General features: G+C 42.1%; 1 protein-coding gene across 2 annotated transcripts in view; it reads right to left on the reverse strand.

The window, feature by feature from the left end:
- The window catches only part of CHRND (cholinergic receptor nicotinic delta subunit), a 100950-nt gene extending 76543 nt beyond the window's left edge, over positions 1–24407 (reverse strand). For both annotated transcript variants that reach the window (XM_073626474.1, XM_073626473.1), the window contains exons 1-4: positions 24173–24407; positions 11793–11938; positions 6990–7034; positions 3116–3225 (exon numbers count right to left, since the gene is read on the reverse strand). In XM_073626474.1, the coding sequence (XP_073482575.1) occupies positions 3116–3225; positions 6990–7034; positions 11793–11938; positions 24173–24224 (353 nt within the window). In that variant the 5' untranslated portion in view covers positions 24225–24407. The remainder of the gene's footprint in view (positions 1–3115; positions 3226–6989; positions 7035–11792; positions 11939–24172) is intronic.
- Positions 24408–25780: the final 1373 nt, after the last annotated feature.

A 25780-nucleotide genomic window follows, 5' to 3' on the forward strand; every position in this document is an offset into this window, starting at 1 on the left:
ATGTGTTTGTATACACAGGATCGGGCATCAGGTATAGAAAAACAGCCAAAAAAGGAAAACCTTTTTATCAGAAGGAAAAATATACATAAAAATGAAAAATCTTATTCCTATCTTATTATCCCACTTGATGATCATATTGAACAGTTAACAGTTAACCTATGAGAATGGGTATTCATTGCTCCCTTTGGGAGCACGACTTTAATAGATTTGTTGATTTTTTTGTTATTTCCTCCCTAGTGGGCACACATTTGGCCCTCTGAGGACCAGCTTATCCCTTTTGTTCACATAATTTACTAAGCACTTCACATACTGGTTTGTCTACTGTTCTCGGCACCATATGGGCTACTACAAGTTATCCATCTGTTCAAGGTATATGTTTGAAATAATTAATAATCATCAAGTGGAATAATAATATAGGATTATGATTTTTTTATTTTCATTCATATTTTTCTTCTCATAAGAAATTTTTACTTTTTTGGCTGTTTTTTTGCACCTGATGCACGATCCTGTGCATACACACACATTTATACTGTCTAGATATTAAATATAGTAAATGGGGAGATGGCGCTACCCAATGTGTATCTGATAGTAGCTAACTAAACTGTGAAGTGACCGAGGATATTACTATCCCAGTGTGTCTACCAAACTATAAATAGTTCCATAAATGTGCATAGAGATAATAATACTAAGTAGTATATTGCTTGGCATACAGTGTCTAAACTGTGACAGTATGCCCCTCAAGGCAGGCACCCTTGGTGTGTGATAATATGTTCCATACAGGGGCAGGATCCCATTAAGAACAGGTATCACCAGCAGTGCAAACTCAATATATATATATATACAGTACCAGGGCTAATGTTCAAGGTAGGGTGTTTGTGAAGTGACAGCAACACCTAAAACACCTATATAATAAAAACCTATATAATAAAAAAACTTATACCATACAAAAGCAACATGTGACCACACTATGAAAAAGGTATATCAGAACCGTATGTGCAAGGAACTCCTTAAGATCATATACCAGTATATATATATGTGTCAGGACTACATGTGCAAATTTATATATGTGACAGAACTCTGTGAAAAAAAAACCAAATGATCAAAAGTAATAAGCTCAATGAAGGATCATAGTCTTTGTGCAGTCTCAGCTTCTCTCTGATGGCCACAGGAAGAGAGATAAGCTACCAGCCTCCATCTGCAGCCCTACAACGCTGTTAACTACTTCCGGACTGGAAACTGAGGAAGATACACACTGCTTACTCACAGATGAGCCTTTTAATTTGTCTTTCTTGAAAATACATTGGTATGGTGATGAGGCACGGAGGAGCCCATCTCTGAAAAAAGCCAGCTGGAAACCCCAAATCGAGCTATTGGGATACACCCACGGACAACCGTAGGCAACCAGGACACCCAAAGGAACATCTACTCCAGACACCCACTCTATGCCCACTACCCCTGCAGGGGTGACTGCTTCTGGTGAGTGGGGATTACATTGGGGGGAGCACCTGGAGTCACCAATCTTTCTCTGATGAACACAGAAGTCACCATTGATACACTCACTTATCATTTGTTTTAATGCTTGGACTGCACAAAGACTATGATCCTTCATTGAGCTTATTACTTTTGATCATTTGGTTTTTTTTTTTTTCACAGAGTTCTGTCACATATATAAATTTGCACATGCAGTCCTGACACATATATATATACTGGTATATGATCTTAAGGAGTTCCTTGCACATACGGTTCTGATATACCTTTTTCATAGTGTGGTCACATGTTGCTTTTGTATGGTATAAGTTTTTTTATTATATAGGTTTTTATTATATAGGTGTTTTAGGTGTTGCTGTCACTTCACAAACACCCTACCTTGAACATTAGCCCTGGTACTGTATATATATATATATTGAGTTTGCACTGCTGGTGATACCTGTTCTTAATGGGATCCTGCCCCTGTATGGAACATATTATCACACACCAAGGGTGCCTGCCTTGAGGGGCATACTGTCACAGTTTAGACACTGTATGCCAAGCAATATACTACTTAGTATTATTATCTCTATGCACATTTATGGAACTATTTATAGTTTGGTAGACACACTGGGATAGTAATATCCTCGGTCACTTCACAGTTTAGTTAGCTACTATCAGATACACATTGGGTAGCGCCATCTCCCCATTTACTATATTTAATATCTAAATAGTCCCATTAGGAACTAATTAGGGGAGGCTGCAAACCCTTTTACTCCAAAGCGCGGACTTATTACACATATTTACATTTATACTGTCACTTACTATAAATTTTTCAGGAACAGTTTGCTACAGGTGGCCCTATTGCTTCTCCTCTGAGCACTCCGAGCACGGACCCTTCAAAGTCAGTCACATTGGGCCCTGCCATGTGGATGGTCAGAACGTTCTAGGTGAGGTTTGGGACAACAGTTTTCTTAAAATCTCTGGTTTCAACGCTGTCTACCATCTATTGGAAGTAATTATACCATTCAAATCCACATCGATAGTATAATGCTTTGGTGAGATACCATGTATTTATAAGGTTTGCTATGTTTTTTGTGTTCAGATAACACATTCCCCCTGAAGAAGACTACGACTTGTTTGGTCGAAGCACATTGGGGCGTTTTTCTGGGGCAGGATCCTTTATTGTAAAAATTAGCCGATATGACGATAATCAATGTAACCCGAGCTCATTTTTTAAAACCTTGGTGGATTTTAAACGTTTGTACAATAAAATACCTTTCTACACATTTCAATTTGTTTGATAGTCTGCTTGCTGAAAGAAAAAACCCAGGGGGACCCTTCGATTTTCTTCTGTGATACAATATTTGGGGTGTGCAGCTTTCTTATCTCAATGTGCCTTTCCAGATTTCACAATAACACTGAGCATAGGGAAAACCTGAGCAAATCAGAAGAACAGAACTAAATTTAGGCAAGGGACATGGCTACTTAGGGCATAGTCCCTTCAGCAGAATCTTTAAACTGATAAAAACCTTGGATATCGAGCATGTATGGCAGCAGAAATGCAACATAGCTTTTTTCATTTTGAACTGAAGTAAAATAGTAATTTTTAGGTAACACAATATTTATTAGTGCTGACCACTCTTACTTGTTTTCTAGGATAAGATTTGGCTGCCACACCCGGTCCGGAGGAACTCTAAGTATTTTGATGTCATAGAAATCACTCGTATTCCATGTCAGTCTATTGTCAAACCATCCCTGTTGAAAGAATACAGTCATTATCCAAAATATGACATAAAATAGAAAAACAAGAATACAACATAAAATATATTAATATAAACATGGGTGAGTGTGTACAGTGGTACTCATTTACCTGGTGTCCAAGTACAATTACACAGGTTTATGTTCACCTTAGGGGCTACTCATTAATTGTTCAATATGAATTGAACTAAAAGGTGTATAAATTCATCTTCTATAAGTAATTATTTCAGGACAATATAACAACCACAAACACAATTAGAAAAAACACTAGTACTGGATATAGAGTATAACTTGCCTGTTAATAAAGCTAGCAGAATATTAGCATGCATAAAAAAGGGAATTTACTCCAATGATAAAACTATAATCCTGCCACTTTATAAAACTCTGGTTCAGCCACATCTGGAATATTCCCTCCAGTTAGGTTTGCCACCTGTATGTGTTTCTCCCGGACAGTCTGGTTTTTGAATGATGTGTTCGGGTTTACATCTGCTCCAGACCCGGACACATCATTCACAACAGAATGCACCGAGAGTGACAAGTCTGCTCAGTGGATGGTGTTTCCTCCCCCACTGTCTCACTTTCTGCACAGTGTCAGTCCACCCTGCACTAATGCTGAGTGCAGGGGGATCTGAACTTCAGTGAGCCCACACTGCCTGCCGCTGATTGCATGCAAGAGGGCGCCAGTGGGTGGGCCCGGACAAGGGGGCAGCAGCTGAAGAATCCAAAAGCAGGGACGAAGATGCACCCATATCTATTGCCAGCTTCCTTTCTATGGCACCCGTTTTCCATACAGAAGAAACTCCCTTTCTCCTGGGCACAGGCTCCTCTTAGGCTGGGCGGCTTGGTCTGGGCTTTAATAGAGCTCCTCTACAGGGGGGCGGAGCAAGCGAGACAACCCTACACTGATTTCAGCCCCAATCACTGCTTCCTGCCCAGCAGACATCACGACTCACCCTGGGGCAGACTGAAGATAACAAAAGACGGATGCCACACTGCATATTCTCCTCCCATGAGTCCCAACCTGTTCTGCCTTCCAAACTGTATGATTCTGTGCTGTAATCCTGTTCTGCCCCTTGCAGTGCAGGTTTATTGCAAACAAAAGTAAAAAACTTGACTATACTGGGACTTTTCAGGCTCCACATAGATGTATTCCACACACTATATCTTATTAAAAATCTTTTTGATAATGTGGAATACTTCTATGTAGAACCTGAAAAGTCCCAGTATATTCTTGACATTGTCAAACATTTGAGCATAAACAGCAAGTGGCATACAGAATACAGCCCAACTTCAGGAAAGGGAAAATTCCACCCTTGCACTGCTGGGGGAAAATTGCCACTTTTACTTATATGTTTCCGTGTTCCAGACTGCTGCAGTGCTCTCCTCCTCCACCCAAAGTCTCAGCATTATTGCATACCATACAGGAACATTAACCCTGTATGGTACAATGAAGATGCTAGAGTGCTACCACAGCCTGACACAACTTTCACAGAAGCTGCAGGGGACCAGTCACAGAGATTGAGGGAATCAGGTAAAGTTGGGTACATACACAGAGTAAATGTGTTCCAATTTACTATGTTTATTATGCTTCAGAGAAAGGAACTGGAGAATTCACCCTCAGTCCCTTTCTCTGTTTCAAAAGTGAGCTATCAGTGGTCTGTTTAGTCCCCTGGTATTTCACCAAAGCCAAACAAATAAATAAAGTTGTGCTAGGAAAAATAATTGTGGAAAAAAACATAAATGATACATATGCATAAATAATTAAATGCACTACGTAAACTGTGAAACATAGCGTGAAAAACAATCGCAAAGTGCAGTAAATGAAACATATAATAATGTCCACAATGTATAGCGTGAATGGATAAGTACACACAACTGATGTGTAATAAATTCCAAGGTGGGAAATAATACGGTGAGATGTTAGGAAACTCCCAGGGGCTTGGATGGTAGAAGAATAAATCACAATAACAGAGCGGCAATCTGTATGTGCAGACCCTTACCAGAAAAGGTGGACCCCCTCCAGCGCAGGGTCGTGTGAGCAGACAGATTACCCTCTGTAAGGAGCTGTAGATATGTTGGTATCTGGTGTCTCGGATGTCCGGTTCACTCAAGTTGATAGAGATGTCAGACGGGGGGCGGAGAAAAACCTGATAAGGTAGCTTCTCTGGCTAAGAGATAAGTGGGAGTCATGCTAGTCATAAGTATGTAGTCCTGGCAGTTCTACTGAGTCCCACAGGCTCCTCGCGCGATCCAGGTAGCTGGCAAAGGTTCTGGTGTGATGTTGTGCTGAATAGCTGTACATTCAGGAAAACCAGGAAGTAGTTGAAACTAGAGGAGAAGCGGTTTTACCTTAACCTCCCTAGCGGTAATCCCAAGTGTGGCTCTGGGTTAATTTTTAGTACCAAAAGCAGTAACACCGAGCCACACAGGTACTGATACTTACCTTGTCCTTAGGATCCTGCAATGTCCTCCCGCTGTATCCTCCAGCCGGATCCTCTGCCCGATGTATCACTGTTCCGGGCTCCATTCCCTGCGAGCGTCATGACGCACGGGGTGGAGCTCAGCGGCAAATTCAAAAAAGTAAAAAAAAACATAACACACACAATACATTGTAATCTGTAGATTACATTACTGTATCAAATAATTTCACCCAAGTTTTGTCCCTAGTGCTTTATCCAGTGCCCTACCTGCACTTTTACCATTCTTTCTGCCATTCTTTCTGCCTGGAAACATAAGAACATCCATGGCATCCAAAAAGTGTCCTTCTACGTCAAAAGCGGTTTTAGACCAGCTAGAAAACAGCAATAGTGTATTTAAATCACTTGCAAAATTGAGCGATAGTGATTCGTGGGGAAATTAGTCATCAGACACTGAAAGTGACGACAGCGACGATTCTTTGACTGAGCTCAGTTATGTGCGAACTTGGTGCTCTATTGACTGTGGTATGGATCACACAGCACTGAACTCAGTCGCAGAATCATCGCTGTCGTCACTTTCAGTGTCTGATGACGAATTTCCCCACGAATCACTATCGCTCAATTCTGCAAGTGATTCTAATTCACTATCGCTGTTTTCTGGCTGATCTAAAACCGCTTTTGACATAGAGGGACGCTTTCCATTGTCCTGAGTGTGACATCGGACATTGTGCAGTCCCATGTTTCAAAATTTTTCATACCCTTGATGTTTACTAAACCAATATGCAGTGTCTAGTATTACAGTGACTAGTAATATTGCACCCTTGTTTGGACAAATTTTAGTGTTTTTGATTTGATTACATTATTGAATAAAATGTATTATTATTATATTATTATTTTTTAATAATTATTTATAGTTATTTATTATATTATAATTTATGATTTAGTGTTTCAAACTTTATCATACTCAGGATGTCTACTAGACTCTTGTTTGGACAGATTTAAGTGAGTTATTCCTAAGAATTACAGGCCTACAATATAAAACAACAAATTTCCATGCAAAACAATGAACTGCTTTGACATTAAAAAAATCAGACATTATCATACGGCCAGGGAGGTTAAACGATTTAGGGGGTTTTTCACTGTCAGGGCGGTAAGGATGTGGAATTCACTTCCACAATTGGTGGTGTCAGCAAAAAGTATTGATAGTTTAAAAAAATCTTGGACGTGTATCTTAGCGAGCACAGTGTACAGGAATATGGGAAATGATTATGAACACACACAGGTTGAACTGGATGAACTGGTGTCTTTATTCAACCTTACCAACTATGTAACTATATAACTTACCTGATCAACCCAGACATTTGTGGTGAGGGTTTCATCTGCTTCTTTCTGCAATAAAATTACTTTGTTATATACTTAAGTATAATGCTTGAGTAACTGATGTAAAATCCTGAGACTTTACCACAAAAATACTTTGCTTTTGCATTTAAAAGATATCTATCTATCTATCTATCTATCTATCTATCTATCTCTGCTGAATATATAAACATAGACTGGTTTGTTGATGCCCTTCCATGACAAAAGAAGAACCCACAATTTTCTCTGAAATAACGTAAAACCTATCAAAGTAAGTGTTCATCATGGTATTTAATCACCACTGGGGTTTTATTTTTTGCTAAATAAACAAAAAAGACTAAACATTTCTTTCTGTCTCTTTCTTTCTGTTTTCAAATTTTACAAATAAGTAATTTTTCTTCTTTACTGATGTGCGCTCATGATGCTCCACTGACGGGCACTGATAGGTGGGACTGATGGCCACTGATGTTCTGCACTGATGGACACTGATACGCTGCACTGATGGACACTGATTAGCAATGGCAGCGTTGCACTGATCATCAGTGCACTGATTATCACTGTAAATGTGTGCTGTCACAGCCGGTTATCGGCTTTCCTTTCCTCACATAGTGACATAGCTGAGGAAAGGAATTTCTGATAACTGGCATGTGTATACATGGGATCAGCTGTGATTGGCCCCTTACCTCGATCTGTGATTAGCTGTGTCCGAATGAACTCTCCCAGAACTGGATGACCAGCTATAGGGCAGTCGGCAAGTGGTTAAAGACAATCACTGCACATAATCAAATTCTGTGGCTCTCAGTGAGACTACCGAACCTGCCAATAGGTAGTTTGGTCTATTCTTCTTGAGCAAACGGCTTCTGCTGTCTAAGATATGATGGGTGTCCTCTCCAGACTGCATGTTTAGCTCTTTCCATAAATGTTCAATAAGATTCAGACTAATGCCCTGTACACACGGTCGGGTTTTCCGACGGAAAATGTGTGATAGGACCTTGTTGTCGGAAATTCCGACTGTGTGTGGGATCCATCACACATTTTCCATCGGAATTTCCGACACACAAAGTTTGAGAGCTTGCTATAAAATTTTCCGACAACAAAATCTGTTGTCGGAAATTCCGATCGTGTGTACACAAATCCGACGCACAAAGTGCCACGCATGCTCAGAATAAATTAAGAGACAAAAGCTATTAGCTACTGCCCCGTTTATAGTCCCGACGTATGTGTCTTACGTCACCGCATTCAGAACGATCGGATTTTCCGACAACTTTGTGTGACCGTGTGTATGCAAGACCAGTTTGAGCCAACATCCGTCGGAAAAAATCCATGGATTTTGTTTTTGGAATGTCCGATCAATGTCCGACCATGTGTACAGGGCATAAGGCTCATAGAAGGCAACTAAATTAGTCCGATGTTTTGTTCTTAGCCATTCTTAGGTGCTTATACTTTAGCTATGTGTTTTGGGCCTATATCCTGTTGGAGGACCAATGTCCTTCAACAGAGTCTTCTGACACCGGGCAGTATGTTTAGCTCCAGAATTCATTGTGCCCTACAGAGATTCAAGGCACCCTGTTCCAGGCGCAGCAGAGCAGTGGGTGCAGTGTTTTATTTGTAAGCTTCATTTTTTGTCTTTGAACATAGAGCTGATGTGACTTGTCAAAAAAGCTCCAGCTGTGTTCAAAGTACATCCTCCCAGAAGCTTTGCGGCTTATCAATATGCATTTTATCATTTTCAATTGTATGTTTTTCTTTCAATACTGGAGTTTTCCTGGGTCTTTTTCCTTTCAAACCATTGTCCCTCAATATATAATGGATGGTGTAACCAGGCACTGATGTACCTTGACTTTGAGTTCAGCTTGCATCTTATTGAAAGTTTTCCTTGGCTCTTTGTCTACTATTCACACTACCCTTCTGTGCAATCTGGAGTTAAATTTCCCCATGTTATTACATTCAGGGAGGTTGACTACCTTCAAATGGACCTTAAACGTTTTAATAGTATTTGCGGCTGTAGTCATGGGAACATTAAGCTGCTTGGAGATGGTCTTATAGCCTTTACCTTTGACACACTGATCAACAATTTTCCATCTGATCTCCTCAGGCAGTTCTTTCTGTTGCTTTCACTGGTCTATCATTAGTGTGGTGCACACAATGATACCAAACAGCAGAGTAACTACTTTTCGCCGTTTAACCCCTTCCCGCCAACAGTATGCATATATGCGGTCTCACTAAACTGGACTTTTTTAAGTGGGATCACATATACACTATATTACCAAAAGTATTGGGGCGCCTGCTTTTACACGCACATGAACTTTAATGGCATCCCAGTCTAACGCCCCGTACACACTGTCGGATTTTCCAAAGGAAAATGTGTGATAGGACCTTGTTGTTGGAAATTCTGACGTGTGTAGGCTCCATCACACATTTTCCATCGGATTTTCCGACACACAAAGTTTGAGAGCAGGCTATAAAATTTTTCGACAACAAAATCCGTTGTCGGAATTTCCGATCGTGTGTACACAAATCCGACACACAAAGTGCCACGCATGCTCAGAATAAATAAAGAGATGAAAGCTATTGGCCACTGCCCCGTTTACAGTCCTGACGTACGTGTTTTACGTCACCGTTTTCAGAATGATCGGATTTTCCGACAACTTTGTGTGACCGTGTGTATGCAAGACAAGAGCCAACATCCGTCGGAAAAAATCCTAGGATTTTGTTGTTGGAATGTCCGATCAATGTCCGACCGTGTGTACGGGGCATTAGTCCGTAGGGTTCAATGTTGAGTTGGCCCACCTTATAGCAGCTTCAACTCTTCTGGGAAGGCTGCCATAAGATTTTTTTTTTCCTATTCTGTACTATTGTTTTTTCTATTTTAGTCTTTTCTATTAGAATTCGATTTCATTCTATTTCATTTTATTTCTATATAACCATTTTCCGAAATTCGAATTTCGTATAGAATGAATTTGCATTCAAATAGAAAAGATTAGAATAAAATAGAAAATAATAGAAAAGAATAGCATAAAAAAACAATAGAACAGAATAAAAAAAAAAATATTATATATATTCTATTGCTTTATTATTTTATATTCTATTTTATTGTATTTTTAAAAAAATTGGTTTCTTATTTTTTCGAATTCGATTTTGTTTTCAAATTCGATTCAAATTTGTTTTTGAATTTGTTCGCTTTTTTCAGATTAGTTTAAATTCGTTACTTATGAACTTACTGTTCTCTTTGCATTGCTTCCTTTGTGGGAAATACCTGGTGATCCTGTCAGTCTTCCTGTTTTCCTTTTTCAAACTGACCATGCCAGGTATGAAAGCATATCCATCCCAGCATGGTCCATTTCCTTCTTTGCATTCTACTTGGGACCACAGCCTGCCTGTACTTGTGGAAAGAAATTTGCTCCATCTGTGGCTGGCTTTATGTGTGCAAGAGGCATCATGACTCCACATAGTAAGGAGAGATTAATATTGGATAGTCATCAGATCAATGGGAGCTTGAGTTCCATTCAATCGCTTTCATGAGAAAGATATCAATTTGCAGGTTGGACCAATTACAGATTTCCCAATGATGGTGGATAGAAGAATCTAGGATAAGAATGGGAAAGGGAGACCTGGCTGGAAAGACCTGACAGAAATAGACTTGTAATAGATTAGTAATATTGGGTAATCTTGTTGGTTAGTATCTATCAATTTTATGGTTGCTTGAATACAGTATATTGTCTTTAGACATGTGTGCCGTCAATAAATTTGTTTAGTTTTGTTACGTTTCGTATTAGAATTAATTTGTATTTCGCAATTCGTGTCCGAAATTTCGTACGAAATACGAATTTTTGTTAGGTTCATTAAGTATTCGTAACAATTACGAATGTTCGTTATGATGAATTTATCATTATGAGGGGCTCCCACCATCCCTGTGCTGTGCTGACTTCTTGGGTTTTTAACTTTTAGGTTTGTTAACTTTTCGTAACAATTACGAATGTTTGTTATGATGAATTTATCACTATGAGGGGCTCCCACCATCCCTGTGCTGTGCTGACTTCCTGGGTTTTTAACTTTTAGGTTTGTTAACTTTTCGTAACAATTATGAATGTTCATTAGGAATTTGGATCCGAAATTTGTAAACAAAATTTCGTATTTCGTACAAAATTCGGAAGCATAGCAATTCGTATTTCGGATCCTCCCGAATGTATGAATTTACAGAAATTCGTACAAAACTAATCACACATGTCTAATTGTCTTTGGTTCTACAGTTATTAGTCTTCTATGGTGCAGAGGTTTTATTATTTGATAGTACTGGGAGTTGCTATTAATCTTTGTCTGTGATTTTCATGCCCCTAGAGGATTGTTTCTATGTAATATTTTTTTGTTGATAACTAAACTGTTATTTTTTTGTTTTTGTTAATTCTATATACAATATATTATTTTTCACTTACAGTTTGTGATATGTGTTTGATTGCTTACCTACCCCTACTGAACAGTGAGAAGTAAATATTATTTATTAATACTGATATTATTTATTAATGCCCATATTATTATTTATTTTATCACCCACCATTTTCTTACACGGGCATCTATAATTTGCATACTACTACCCAGAGTAAAAAATATATTAATAATTTGTGATCTTTGCAGTGGTTGGCTAATTTGCAGTAGGTATCTTGATCTAGCTATTGAAGCTATGCCACTAACTTCATAGCAATGATGGCAATGCCCTAAAGCCGAGCAGTACTCATTCTAAATAGCAGAGAGCACCGTATCTGGCCAGGTTATATTGATATAAGATAAACATACCAGTGAGATGAGATTGGAAAGTGTCAATGCAATGTACACATCTACTGTTTCGTCTGGCTGGTCCACTGGCCGCAGATCCTTTCTGTAACCCTTTTCGTCAAATAAATATTTTAATAGTTGTTCCTCTTCACTTAGAGCAGAAAAACCTGAGGAGGATAAAGACAGACAGTTAAAAAGTGGAAAAGAAGATTGCAATGTTGCCAGTCAAGTTCCTTTACCCCAAATTTACTCATCCATGTCTTTATGGATCTTGTCTGTGCACTGGTACACAGTCATGTTGGAACAGGAAGGGACCATCCCCAAACTGTTCCCACAAATTTGGGAGCAGGAAAATGTCCAAAATGTTTGGTATGCTGACGCCTTAAGAGTTCCCTTCACTGGAACTAAGGAGCCAAACCCAACCTCTGAAAAAGAAAACCACACCATAATCCACCCTCCACCAAATTATTTGAACCAGTGCACAAACAAGTCAATAAAAACATGGATGAGCCAGTTTAGGGGGAGGAACTTGACTGGCCTGCACAACCTGATGTCCTTGAGTCCGGATGTCAACCCAATAGAACACCTTTGGGGTGAATTAGAGTGGAGACTGCGAGCCAGGCCTTCTTGTCCAACATCAGTGCCTGACCTCACAAATGCACTTCTGGAAGAATGGTCAAACATTCCCATAGGCACACTCCTAAACCTTGTGGACAGCCTTCCCAGAAGAGTTGAAGCTGTTATAGCTGCAAAGGGTGGGCCAACTCAATACTGAACCCTACGGACTAAGACTGGGATGCCATTAAAGTTCATGTGCGTCAAAAGGCAGGCATCCCAATACTTTTGACAATATAGTATATGTGCAAGCTCTTTAATCATTCACATCTCTCTTTTGTTGAGATACGTATGATACATTATATTGTTGCAAGTTTGCTAGCCCACTCTCCTTCATGGTGTATTCGGTGTGGTGTGGTTCCCTTGAGCCCCTGTATCTGCACTTTGCAAAGTGAATATTTACCTCATTTACTAAGCTCTGGAGCAACTGCCCTTTGCAAAGTGCACAGTCTTTTTGGCTTTAGTAAATCAACCCCTATATGTAATAATTTTTGTATTTTTATCATGACATAGTGTTGCAAAAAGTAACCTCCCAATCCCGAAGAAGCAGCAGTCCAATATCAAAATGTGTTGATATTGGACCCAGAAACAACACCTCATCATATGTTATTGAATATCAGACTGTGATTATATGATTAATATAGTGGACACGACACGTGTCAGGTCCTGGTCCTTAGAGCTGTATTTGTATATTTTCCCTTGGGGGGCTTTTAAAAGTGTCTAAATGCTTTTTAATGGATATAATAAAATATATTGTTTATAATTTCTGTCTGCCTTATGTTGTACTTATTAAAGTCTGACTTTTGGAGCAACAATGAGCTTCCCAAGTTCCCTTTTTTGTGGTATATATTTAGGATGTGGTACAGTGGAAGCTTCATTTTTTTAACAACCAACTTTTGTCGAAGAGACATGCTGGAAAACTAGCATCAGATCAACGCTCACATTCCGGTGGTGGTGGGGGGTCCCCCTGTCAGAATACAAAAGCACAGATCGCTAGAGAGGAGAACGCTGCACCAAGATTGCTTGTGTTGGTATGGTAATCTGTCAGCTTTTTTCATTCGACCGCTGAGTTGAATGAAAAAAAAACTTGCAATATTTACCTGGCTTAACAGTACTTTGTTACCTCTTATAGGTAAAACCTGTGGTTCAGAGACCAGCCACTCCTTTCACTTCCAAGAAGCATTCCTTTCAGCAACCTCAGGCCTTGGGCTCCAAGCCTAAAACCCAGACCAAATTTTGCAAGAAATCATGGGCTCCAAAGCCCTCTAAGACAGGGGATACGTCCACTTCACAATGAAGTGGAGCTCACACTCATTCGAATAGAGGGACTTTTTTTTGGAGCCTTCCTCCTTTGTCAGGGGGAGATTGCAAATGATTGGGTCTGCAACACTATGACTCGTGGGTACAGGATGGAGTTTTAGAGCATTCCTCCTCTGTGATTTATTTTTTTCAAATGTTTGTTTATATCCACAAAAGAAATCTGCACTCTTCCAGGCTCTTGATCATCTTCTATCTCAAGGAGTAATTGATCTGGTCTCAGAAGATGACAGATTTCAGGGGTTTTACTTTAATCTCTTCATGGTTCTGAAACCAAACGGCAGTATTTGCCCCATCTTGGATCTCAAGAAACTCAAGTTCCATATAGAATCAGTGCAGTTGGTAGTGGCTTCTCTTGAGCAGAAGGATTTTCTAGCATTAGCTGATATCAAGGATGCTTACCTACACATCCCAATTTTTCCACCTGACCAAAAATTTCTGAGATTTGTGGTGGAGGAACACCCCTTCCAGTTTGTGGGTATTCCATTTGGCCTGTCTACAGCTCTCAGAATGTTCACCGGGGTTCTAGCTCTGGTCCTGGGACTATTACTGTCTCAGGGTAAACCCGTGATAGGGTACCTGGACAACCTACTGCTGAGGGAGTAGTCTTCTCCACTTGTGTCTCTCGCGGTGCACATTCTGGAGATGTTTGGGTGGATTCTGAGGACTCAGCTAACTTTGCAAAAAACTCTGTCAAATCCCGTGAATCGTTTTTGCATGAGAGTTTTTTGGGGAAAATTGTAACCTCCTTCAAGGCTATTCTATTTTACACATTTTCATTCCAGACCCCTCCAACTTTTGGCAGCAATGGGACAATAGGGCTCAGTTGTCGGATTACTTGACGAAGTTGTATCCCAGCATGAGACTGTCTCTGGAATGGTGGATCTCCCTTTAGATTTTGCCAATGTTGGGGTGGTTAATGGTTTGCTACACAAACTGTAGCCTGGCCTAACAGGGGGAAGTTACTTATGGGAAGGACTTCCTGTCTTTTGTCATTTTTGCCATTGTCCAATCACCTGAAGGTGCCAACATAATGCTATTGTTATGAATTTGAAGATGCACTGTGTCCTGTGATGTAATCAAAAACAAGGATTTTACAGGTAACTAAAAATCAAACAATTTCTGCCTGTGCCCCAGTTGTAAACCAACTATTTCTACCTGTGCCCCAACTGGAAAGACTATCTCTTATTTCCTGATTGGCATTGGTAACTTAAAAAAGAAGCAAAGAAAAATGTTTCACTATATTCAAGCTAAAAAAATGGTTGTTGCCTAATTAAAATATCATGAGATATTTAGCATGAATAGGAAGCCTGGCTTTAGAAAAATATATGTTTCTATAGAGTAGAAGTAGAATATTATTACAACTATGAAGCTATCTGGAAGTCAATAGAAAATGTTAAGGTTCTAATGTTAAAGTATAACTTAAGGCAAAACTTTTTTTTAGTTTTGGACAGTGGGAGCTAGATAAGAAAACAGAAATTGAATATCAAATACTTACCGCAATTTTCCTTTCCTGACAAGCTCCATGTCAGCCATCTCCGAGAAAGGCCCCGCCCACCCCCATGCTATCAGGACCTAACTCATAAATTTGACCCCCACACCCTGAATGGCGTTATGTAACTAGAACTTTGTCCATAGGGTGGGAGTCTGCGCTGACATGGAGCTCGTCAGGAAAGGAAAATTACGGTAAGTATTTCATATTCAATTTTCCATTTTCCTGGCAGCTCCATGTCAGCCACCTCCGGGAAATAACTAGATACAAGGGTGGGATGCTGCTATTATCAGTTTAATTATGGCCGCCGGCCGCAGAGATTATACTTTTGTCAACCTCCACTGTAGTCAGCATTGATTCGTCAATACGGTAGCGAGAGACAAACGTGTGCATGGATGACCAGGTTGACACCTTGCATATGATTTATGGCGATATCCCACATGCGGCTGCCCATGACGTTGAAATGCTCCTCATAGAGTGAGCCATTATTCTCTCTCTGGAGGTGCCAACCCCTTATCCTTGTATGCCATGGTGATTGTCTTCACCAGCCAGGTGGCGATAATCCTGCTGGATACTTTGTATCCCTTGCATACACCGTCAGGAATTATGAACAGGAAGTCCGAGACCCTGACACCAGAGGTCGCTTCCATGTACCTTTTTAGTGTTCTGCCGATGTCCAGTGGGCTGACCTCTTGTCCGTCTTCCTGGAAATAGGTGGGCAGCACTATTTCCTGACTTAGATCGAACATGGTGGCCACATTAGGGATGAAGCCTGGCATCGGCCTTAGAATGACCTTGTCCTCCCCAAAGGACGCGTGGGGCTCTTTTACCCCCAGAGCTGCCATTTCTGAGACTCTCCTGGCTGAATTTATTGCGACCAGGAATGATGTTTTCAGCATCAAGTCCCGTAGTGATGCCCCTTGGCTGAATCTGGGTGAGGCCAGAAAGTTCAGAACTAGTGGAAGGTCCCATTTGGAGAGTGCGGCCACTCTGGGGGGCCTTAGTTTCACTACGATCTTGAAGAACTGGATGATTAGGTCGTTAGAAGCCCACTGAATCCCCGGGAATGTGGTGATGGCGGAGACTTGGCCTTTGAGTGTACTTGCGCTTAGTCCCATTTGCAGGCCCTTCTGCAGGAATCCAAGAATGTGACAGGCTCTGAGTTCTTCCAACTTGAGTCCTACCGATACTGCGTACTACTCCTGGAACTTTTGCCAGCTTCTGTTGTAGACGCTGTTTGTGCTCCTCTTGCGAGCCCTCATAAGGGTCTGCACAACTTCCATGGAGCACCCCAGATTTATGAGCCTCTGCCTTTCAATATCCAGGCCACTAAGCTGAGTCACTCCGGTGCTGGGTGCAACACTGGGCCCTGGTTCAGGAGACCTGGCCTCGCCGGTAACATACGAAGTGCCCTAGTACTCAGGCGAAGGAGCAGGGGATACCATGGAAATTTGGGTCAGTTTGGAATTACTGCCAGCACCGTGACGTCTTCCCTCCTCAGTCAGAAAAGGCAGCATCAGAGGTAAGAGTGGAAAGGCATAGGCTGTCTGAAATTCCCACTTTGCAGTCAGTGCGTCCATAAGGGTTCCCCGAGGGGGAACCCCTTTCGTGCAAAATCTGGGGAGCTTTGCTCTGGCCGGTGATGTGAAGAGATCCACTTCGGGAAGAAAGCACCAGGCTACAAGCTCCCTAAACACTGGTGTCAGTAGGGACCACTCGTTGTTGTCCATTGTGGTCTTGGACAAGTAGTCCACTTGGAGGTTGACATGCCCAGGTAAGTATACCGCCGAGAGGTGAAGCAGATTTTCCTGGGCCCAGTTCATTATAGGTTCTACCTCCTCCAAGGGGGACTAACTCTGGGTGCCTCCCTGTTTCTTCACATATGCTACGGCTGTTACATTGTCCATTTTCAGGAGGACCGAGCCAGCCCGGATCAACTGAGCAAAGGCCAGGAGAGCTTGATATGCCGCCCTCAATTCCAACCCGTTGGAAACAATGTTCTCCAGAGGGTGAGGCCATCTGCCTTGAGCTCACTGGTCTCCGTAAACAGCACCCCATCCTGCCTTGCTGGCATCTGAGGTGATCACTATTCAGGATGTTGGGAGAACCAGGCCAGACTCTGTTTCATGGACTGTGTCAGTGATATGTTCTGATGCAGACTCCAGGAGTCCCTTTGCCAGAGGAACCCATACTGTCATTGTGCCCAAAAACTAGAGGCAGGTCTTGGCAGGAGCCAGTTAGCCGACCTCACAGCGTTTGCGCGCTCTAGGATAAGGGGAATCTTCCTTTCTGACAGGGATACCGTGTTCCTTTGCATGTTCAGCTCTGTGCCCAGGTAGACCAGCAACTGGGATGGTTCTAACTGGCTCTTTCCCCAGTTTATGAGCCATCCGAGCTGTTGAAGGGTTGAGATGACTTTGTCGCAGTGAGTCAATAACTGGTTCCTGACGTCTAGGTAGTGGTAAATGCGAATTCCGCATTTTCTCAGTTGTGCCACTACTGCTAGCAGGATCTTGGTAAAGACCCTGGGTGAGGTCGTCAAGCTGAAGGGCAGGCAGACAAACTGAGTAAAGGAGACCCACCGTAAACCTCAGGAACTTTGGCAGTGTTGGGCGTCCTTCAGGTCCACAAAGAGCAACCAGTCGCCGGGTTGTATCACCTTCAGGATGGTCTGTAATTATTCCATTTTGAAGTGTTCCTTCTTCACATGATTGTTTAGCCATCTGAGGTCGATTACTGGCCTCCATTCTCTTTTTTTGTACCCAGAATAGCGGTGAGTAGACTCAAACTCAGGAGTGTGTTTACATACTACAGAAGAATCTCCCTTTTCAGGGAGCATGAGGGGAGAGTGGTCCGTACAAAGTTTTCCCTCGGTTTCCTGAGAAATTCCCAGGAGTGCCCCGTCTTTATGGTAGAGAGCACCCAGTGATCCTGAAGGTTCCCTGTCCATACTCGCCAGAAACTGCACAGCCTGGCTCCCACCAGATGAGCATGGACACCGTCAAAATGATTAATGGGGCTCACGGCCTGCAGAGGTGACTGCTTTCTTCTGTTTGGGGCCAGAGGGAGTATTCCAAGGCCTGTGGAACTCTCTCCCTGGATCTCGCTTCTCCCCCTCTGGTTCTAGCTGGCTGACCAAAGCCCAGATTCTTCTGGCGGAGTAGTCTCCTGTCATGGGGAATAAAGCCGGACTCCCCCTGGCAATTGCAGTGTGAGCTTGTCCCCGAAAAAGGGTCCCTCCCTTGAAGGAGATCTTACACCAGCCCTGTTTACAGGTGGGGTCCGCCGTCCAAGGCCTGAGCCATAAGGCGCGCTTTGGTGTGACTGCATAAAGGATCACTCGTGCCAGGGTTCTATGTCAATAGCGGTTTCTGACATGAACCCTGCTGTCAGTCTTAGGTTGTTGATCATGATCATGACATGATCTCGGTCTTATCCCAATCATTAGTAATGGCTGCTTCCGAGTTGTCTATCCAGACTTCCATGGCCCTAGAAATCGCTGCTAGGGCTATAGATGGCTTGCAAGCCCCTCCTGCGACTGTGTAGACCTTCTTCAGGTCTAAGTCTCATCTCCTGTCGAGTATGTCCTTGAAGGAGACCGCATCATCTAGTGGCAGTATAACATGCCTGGCTAAAAGCATCAGGGCTGCGTCGACTACAGGTGGGTCTTCCAGATGTTTAACATCCTCTTTCTTGAAGGGATACAATTTGGCCAGGTGACTTCTGAAAAAATGTGTTTTTCTCTGCTTGCCTCCACTCGTTCTCTATTATACTCTTGATTTCATCCATGAAGGGAAAGGTGAGACCCTCTCTCTTCCTGTTTTTAAAATAGCAGTGCTGTTTCTTCAGTGGCTCCTTGATTGCGTCCTCCCTTTGTAAGGCCTCCCTAACATCCTTAAGGAAGGGCTGCACCAAGTTGAAGTCAAACCCTTCGTAACTCGTGTCCTCTTCTTCCCCAGAAGAGTCTTCGGACACTGACCCAGCTAGCACCTGGGCCCCTTCAGCCCCAGTCCCTAGCTGAGGTATAGCAATAGTAAGCTGAGACCCCGAAGGGGCTTGCTGATGTGCTGGCTGTAGCTTCTCAGCAAATGACATTAGCGTATCTTTGAACGCTTCCTTCATAAGGGACATCATTTTCTCTCTCCCTGCCTCCTTATTCTTGGCTATGTCCTTAAGGCAGGTTTCACAAACTGTTTTGCCAGGAAGAGCCTCCTTTGGGCAGGCCTAACACGTCTGGGGCCCGGGCTGAAGATGGTGGGAGGGGCTTCGGGTTCTCACAGGGGAGCTACGACGTCGGATCTCTATCGCGTGTGTTGATCCCTTGACCTTTTACTGTGATGGCTACTCCTGTCCTGAGCGGCATCTCTCTGAGTGGGGAGATGAACGGTGTCTTGATAAACTGGCAAAGAGGGGGTTAAACTATACGTGCCAAAACCGGTAAACATAACAATCCCACGTAGCGGTGGGTGAGCCTCCCACCTTCTCGGCATACGCTGGGGTTGGCATTGTCTCATATGCAGCAATGGAAGATACAGACTGTTGAGGAAACACAGAAAAGACAGATCCATCTGCAGTTCACACAGCCAACACAGTCTCAGCAGCAGGCATCCCACCTACCTCACTCTCCTTGCTTGCAGATTTTGGCATTCTCTGAACTGCGCTGGTCCAGCACACTGTTTCTGGCAGGCAACATTGCAGTGAGACCTATGCCATTTTAAGTCTTGTGGCAAGCCGTCTGGCCCCGCCCCCCATCTCCAGTTGGTTAATGATCTTGCACATGCTCTGTTCACTTTCTCACTTCCTGTATGCAGTGTGGAACGCACCACCCTCTTGTTAGGGCTGGTTTAATCATAGCTGGATAATGAGACCCCTGGGGCTCCACAGGCCGTTTGACATTTGGGAGAGGAGAGATAATGAAAAAATGATTAGACCCCCGCGCTTATGGTGAAAATGAAAAATGAGGAGCTGCAGCCTCTATCAATAAATTCACCCTAAGGTGAATTTAGAAGAAATGTGAAAAAGAGGGAATAGGTATGGCTTTGCTCTTATTAAGAGGTGACCTACAACCTCTATATACTTGAGAGGTGTGTCACGGGTGCATTTAGTGCAAAAAGTGACAATAAAAGTGCAGAAAATAAATATTTGTATATTCACAAAAAAATCCTACTGTGTAAACTTCCTAACCGCTTATATATAATGCATATTGTTATGTTCAAATGAAAATAAAATAAAATAAACACAATCCTGTGCAAAACCTGCAATTCAAAGTGACATTTCTGTGCAAAAAAATCCAACATATATGACTGGTGTATATTATTGCTGTGAAACTGGGTTCAGAAATATGCATATACCGTCCTTAAACCCTGGTGTATAAAAACTTGCGACTTTATGCGACTTGCTGCAATTTTTTGCATTTTTTTTGCACTTTTTATCGCAATAATACCCTCTTTTCTCTTAAGTCCACCTTCAGATGTCACTATACATCCTCTAACATCATTTTTTTACCTCTAGTCCAGCACAATACCATAATGCAATTATATTTCTTACCCATTTTTTAACTTAAATTTAATTTTGTAATATTGTGTATTATGATATGTGTTTTGGTATTATGCGGTGTGTCCGTTACAACTTGGAGTTAAGTAGTTCTTTTAAAATTATCCCTCATCATGTTGCAGAGTAGTGTTGTCTATTGGCATTTTAAATCACACCACTAGCAATAGCATACGCCATGTCGAAGCCTGGACTAACCAAAAATGGCCATGGTCACATGGCCATCAATTTAGGACACACCCCATACCATATAAAAACTGGATGGTGTAGCAGGATGGCACCGCTCCAGATGACGTCCCATTGACGAAACGCATAGGGCGGAACTATACAGCGTCATTGTATTACTTCCGGTTTCGAGCCGTGGAGCGCAGATCGCTCCAGTTTCCTGTTTTTAAATACTGTTTTCGCTTTTAATGATTTTTAATAAATGTGAGTACCCATCAGTATTATTAATAAATGTTTGGATATATGTACAGTATCACACTATGGAGTCTCTTTCCTCTCTACATGTGGGCAACATCCAAGAGGTTAACAGTGAGGAGACCACTTGCATCGCAGACAAGGAGGCACTTGGATTACACAGGACAGGAAGTTTCCTTCCACTGCACAGGCTGCACAGTGACTCATACTGTGAAGGTGAAATACCTCCTTGTGGGGTGAATAATAGCAGTGAGTGCGTTTCTTATGGGGCACTGTTTTCCAAGAAGCACAGAACAATTTGAAGGAGCACATTGTCACTTTATTGGACTTTTTTATACACCAGGGTTTAAGGACGGTATATGCATATTTCTGAACCCAGTTTCACAGCAACAATATACACCAGTCATATATGTTGGATTTTTTTGCACAGAAATGTCACTTTGAATTGCAGGTTTTGCACAGGATTATGTTTATTTTATTGTCGTTTGTACATAACAATATGCATTATATATAAGTGGTTAGGAAGTTTACACAGTAGGATTTTTTGTGGATTTTTGTGAATATACAAATTTTTATTTTCTGCACTTTTATTGTCACTTTTTGCACTAAATGCCCCCGTGACACACCCCTCAAGTATATAGAGGTTGTAGGTCACCTCTTAATAAGAGCAGCGCTATACCTATCCCCTCTTTTTCACAGAGGAGAGATCATGCCACCCTGACTGCAGACCTTTAGTCCGCTTCTTGATGCCCCGAAAACCAGCAGCATGGACCCCACACAGCTGATGCTTTTAGCGGGCATAACGGGGGCTACGTCCAGGAGGACCTTTGCTGGACAGACGGCCGGATCCTTGATCCAGCAAGGTAGGAGACTGCATCAGGTCCCGACAACACAGAGGAAATGAAAGGAACGCCATTCAGGGCGAAGCGGTCACATTTATGAGTTAGGTCCTGATAGCATGGGGATGGGCGGGGCCTTACCTGGAGGTGGCTAACATGGAGCTGTCAGGAAAACATGTCAGTTTTAATTGCTGCCTGTGCCCCCGTTAGGGAGATTCAATCTATCTATTTGTCCTGTTTACCATTATCATTGAAAGTGAAAGTAAAAGAAAATCACAAATTTTGGCCTGTCCCCAGAAAAGTAATAGAGGGGAAATCTTCCAACGGGGACAATAGTTCTGGTGACCTGGGGTCCCCAACAGATTCCCCTTATTTTCAGAGATTTCCTTTCACTTCCTGTTTTGGCTATGGGACAGGAAGTGAAGGGGAAATCTCTCCATTGGGACAAAGATGGCAAAAATAAACCTTACAGGGGGTATAACCCTCCCTTACTCTATCCAAAAAAAAAGGTTTTACCTATAGGTGTACTATATTAGCATCCTTTTTGAGCTTCTTATTAGTAACAAAGAATAAACATGAAACTGTTTGCTGATTATGCTTTCAATTGTCATTTGTACAGAGGGGGAACGCATACCTAAGAAAACACAGAATTACAGAAAACCAAATTTGATATGGGCCTCCTTTCCACCATCTTAACACATGCATGTGTATTTATAGGAAATACATGTCCATATGATAAGCAGAATCAGTGCTGCCAATGTTTGAAAGAATACAGTATAGTCTTGTGTAGTTACCGTTTATTTTTTACTAAAACTGTAGCATGTGCACCATGTGGTAACTGTGCAGAGACCATATTTTATCTTCAGTTAGTTCTAACAGGTGACACATGCCTAGAACACTATTATATACTATTCTTGGTGCAGAACGCACCAAGAGGAAAACAATTGTCCCTTTTAAGACCTGACCTGTTTGGGACTAAAATTGGCTATAGACAATCTTTCATTAGCATTAATGGGAGACAGAAGAGCTGCCCTTCCTTGAGATACCCTCACCCCAATGATAGCTGTAGTGAGAGACAGAGGCTACCATTGCTGACCTTGTTCTAGGATTTACTAGCTGTCTGGCTGTTCTAACATCAATTCATTCTAAGTCATTTGTGCATACTTGTTCCAGGTCAGTTCCCAAGCCACTGATTAGCATGACAGCCAGGAAACTAGTGTTTTCAGAAGAAGTGATTGGCAGTGTAGCTTCTCTCCTCTCTCACTACAGTTATCTTTAGAGTGCAAATCGTTTTCATATTTGAAAAGCTTTAAGGTTCAATATCTGTACCCATGCCTTTCACACATATTAGTTGTCACTTATTTGGTAATCCCTATTCAGAGGTAACTTTGTTCACACAGGCACATCCAATGTCATATCAGCATGCAGTATACACATTACTGAGCGACCACAAGCTGCCAAGGAGAGAAAAAGGAAAATTTAGGATCGCCACAAAAAGTGGTTCAAGTACTTGGCAGTACAACAGTGTTAAACCGTACTATGTCACAAAATAGCTCAGCTACCTACTAACATCAGATGGTAGCCACATGTATATACATGATATGATCTATTCACCAAATGGTTTTAATATGAAGAAATATAATACATACATGCACAAAATGTTCATATCTGGCCTATGGAGGAGTAAGAAGGATGGGAGTGAGTGTGCACTGGGAAAAAGTACAGCAATCATCTGGGAAAAGTTCAACATGTCTGTCTCATTGCAATGCTCACCCATGGCTTTTCTGTTGGTGCTAAGGATGGCACACTGATATACAATACCCAATCTGGCCATAACCAGGTAAAGTTTTTTTTTATGTCTGTAGTCACCCTTAACTTTACCTTTATATACTGTTAGTATGATAAATAGATAAGATACAAACAATACTCATAAAAGAAAAGAGTAGGGCGCACGGATGCAATGTCTTAATTAATTAATAAAATTACCTTTAAAAAAAAATAAGAAGAGAGTAGGAGTGATATGCATGGTATATTAATAAGCACAACACAGTAGAAAATATACATTTACAACGAATGATTTAAAACAGGATTATGGAATTAAGGAATTTGCATGAGGCCAAAACCGTACAGTGAGCTTAGTATAGACAGAAAAAAATGCCATATCCTACCTGAGGAGCAGATTGCTAAACTTAAAGTGACAACGAGCCAAATCCATGCCATAGTCCTCAATTCCTTTGCTGTTTCCCACTCAGTGTACAAAAAGCATAGCTTGTCCCTTGTTGTTGCCCTTCCTCCACACCAGCAAACTCACATTAAGGACCATGGAAGAGAAATGTGAGCCAGAAATGCAGACAGGCAGAGACAGGTGCAATACACTAGGAAATAAATAACGTGCCAGGAATGCATTGAACGAATCAAACAACCGGAGAGGCCTGTTGGGTAACAAGGACAAATTACTCAATGCACGGCGGACATAGGATTTTTTATTGACTCATCAGATTTAGGGGCCTATTTATATATCAGTTGAATCCAGCCTGTTTTTTTTTTATTTTTGCAGCAATTTTTAAAGCTGTGCATTTAGTGCCAGCAAATGCAATTATCACTGAAAGGGTTTAGGAAGGTTATGAATGCCTTACTCTTCAGAAATGTGTGACATAAATATGGCAAATGATAAAATAATGTCTGTATTTAGCAATTAAACTTCAGCTCCGGAAGACTCTATTCTAAAACAAATCCAATAAAAAAAAAATCTAATCTCTTCATAAATTTAGGCCAAAATGTATTCTGCTGTATGTCTTTGGTAAAAAAAAATCCCAATAAGTGTATATTATTTAGTTTGCAGGAAAGTTATAGCGTCTACACGCTATGAAAATTAATAAATCCTGATGTACTGGCAGCCAACCTCTGAATATAAATAAACAGCAGGGATAGTGTAAGAAAAAAAAAAGCGTGACGTCGGCACCAGAATTCATACTCTTTAGCTCTGGTATGCATTTTAAGAGGGATAACATAAAATAAAAAAATAAGTGGCATGGGGTCCCACCAAATTCCATACCAGAACCTTATTTAAGCATGCAGCTTGGCTGGCTAGGAAGAATGGGGAACGAGTGTGCGGCCACCCCTCCCTAAACCATACTAGGCTACATGCCTTGATATGGGGGGATACCTTGCCAGGGATCAGTGGCGTTGCTATGGGGGTGTGGGGGGTGCGGCCCGCACCGGGTGACACCCGACAGAGGGGTGACACCCGACAGAGGGGTGACACCGGGGCCGCCGCTAAACACTACTATAGATTGTCTCTGAGCGGTGCGAGCAGGGCATCCAGCAGTGCGGGGGAAGCTGCCTATAACACTCCCCCTTCAGTTTAAGCTGTCACTCGGAGATCTCCAATATCTCAGAGGCAGCCGACGTTGGTGGGCGGAGCTGGGGGTGTGGCCACGCCGCCTCCTCCACTCCTCCCACAGACCTCTTCACACTGGCTGATCCTGCAGCTGAAGGAGATAGAGGCCAGGACACAGCACACCCGCCCAAGTCTTCATCTGCAGGAATGAGGCATGCTGTAAGTTACTGCACAGCACACTCTCACTGCATAGAGTCCTAACCTGCCCTCTGCCACCTCAACCTGCTCTATACTACCCCAACCTGCCCTGTGTTACCCTAACCTGCCCTGTACCACCCCAACATGCCCTGTGCCACCCTAACATGCCCTATACCACTCCAACCTGCCCTGTGCCACCCTAACCTGCCCTGTACCACCCCAACATGCCCTGTGCCAC

This window comes from Aquarana catesbeiana, linkage group LG04 (assembly GCF_042186555.1).
Source record: "Aquarana catesbeiana isolate 2022-GZ linkage group LG04, ASM4218655v1, whole genome shotgun sequence".
NCBI lineage: Eukaryota > Metazoa > Chordata > Amphibia > Anura > Ranidae > Aquarana > Aquarana catesbeiana.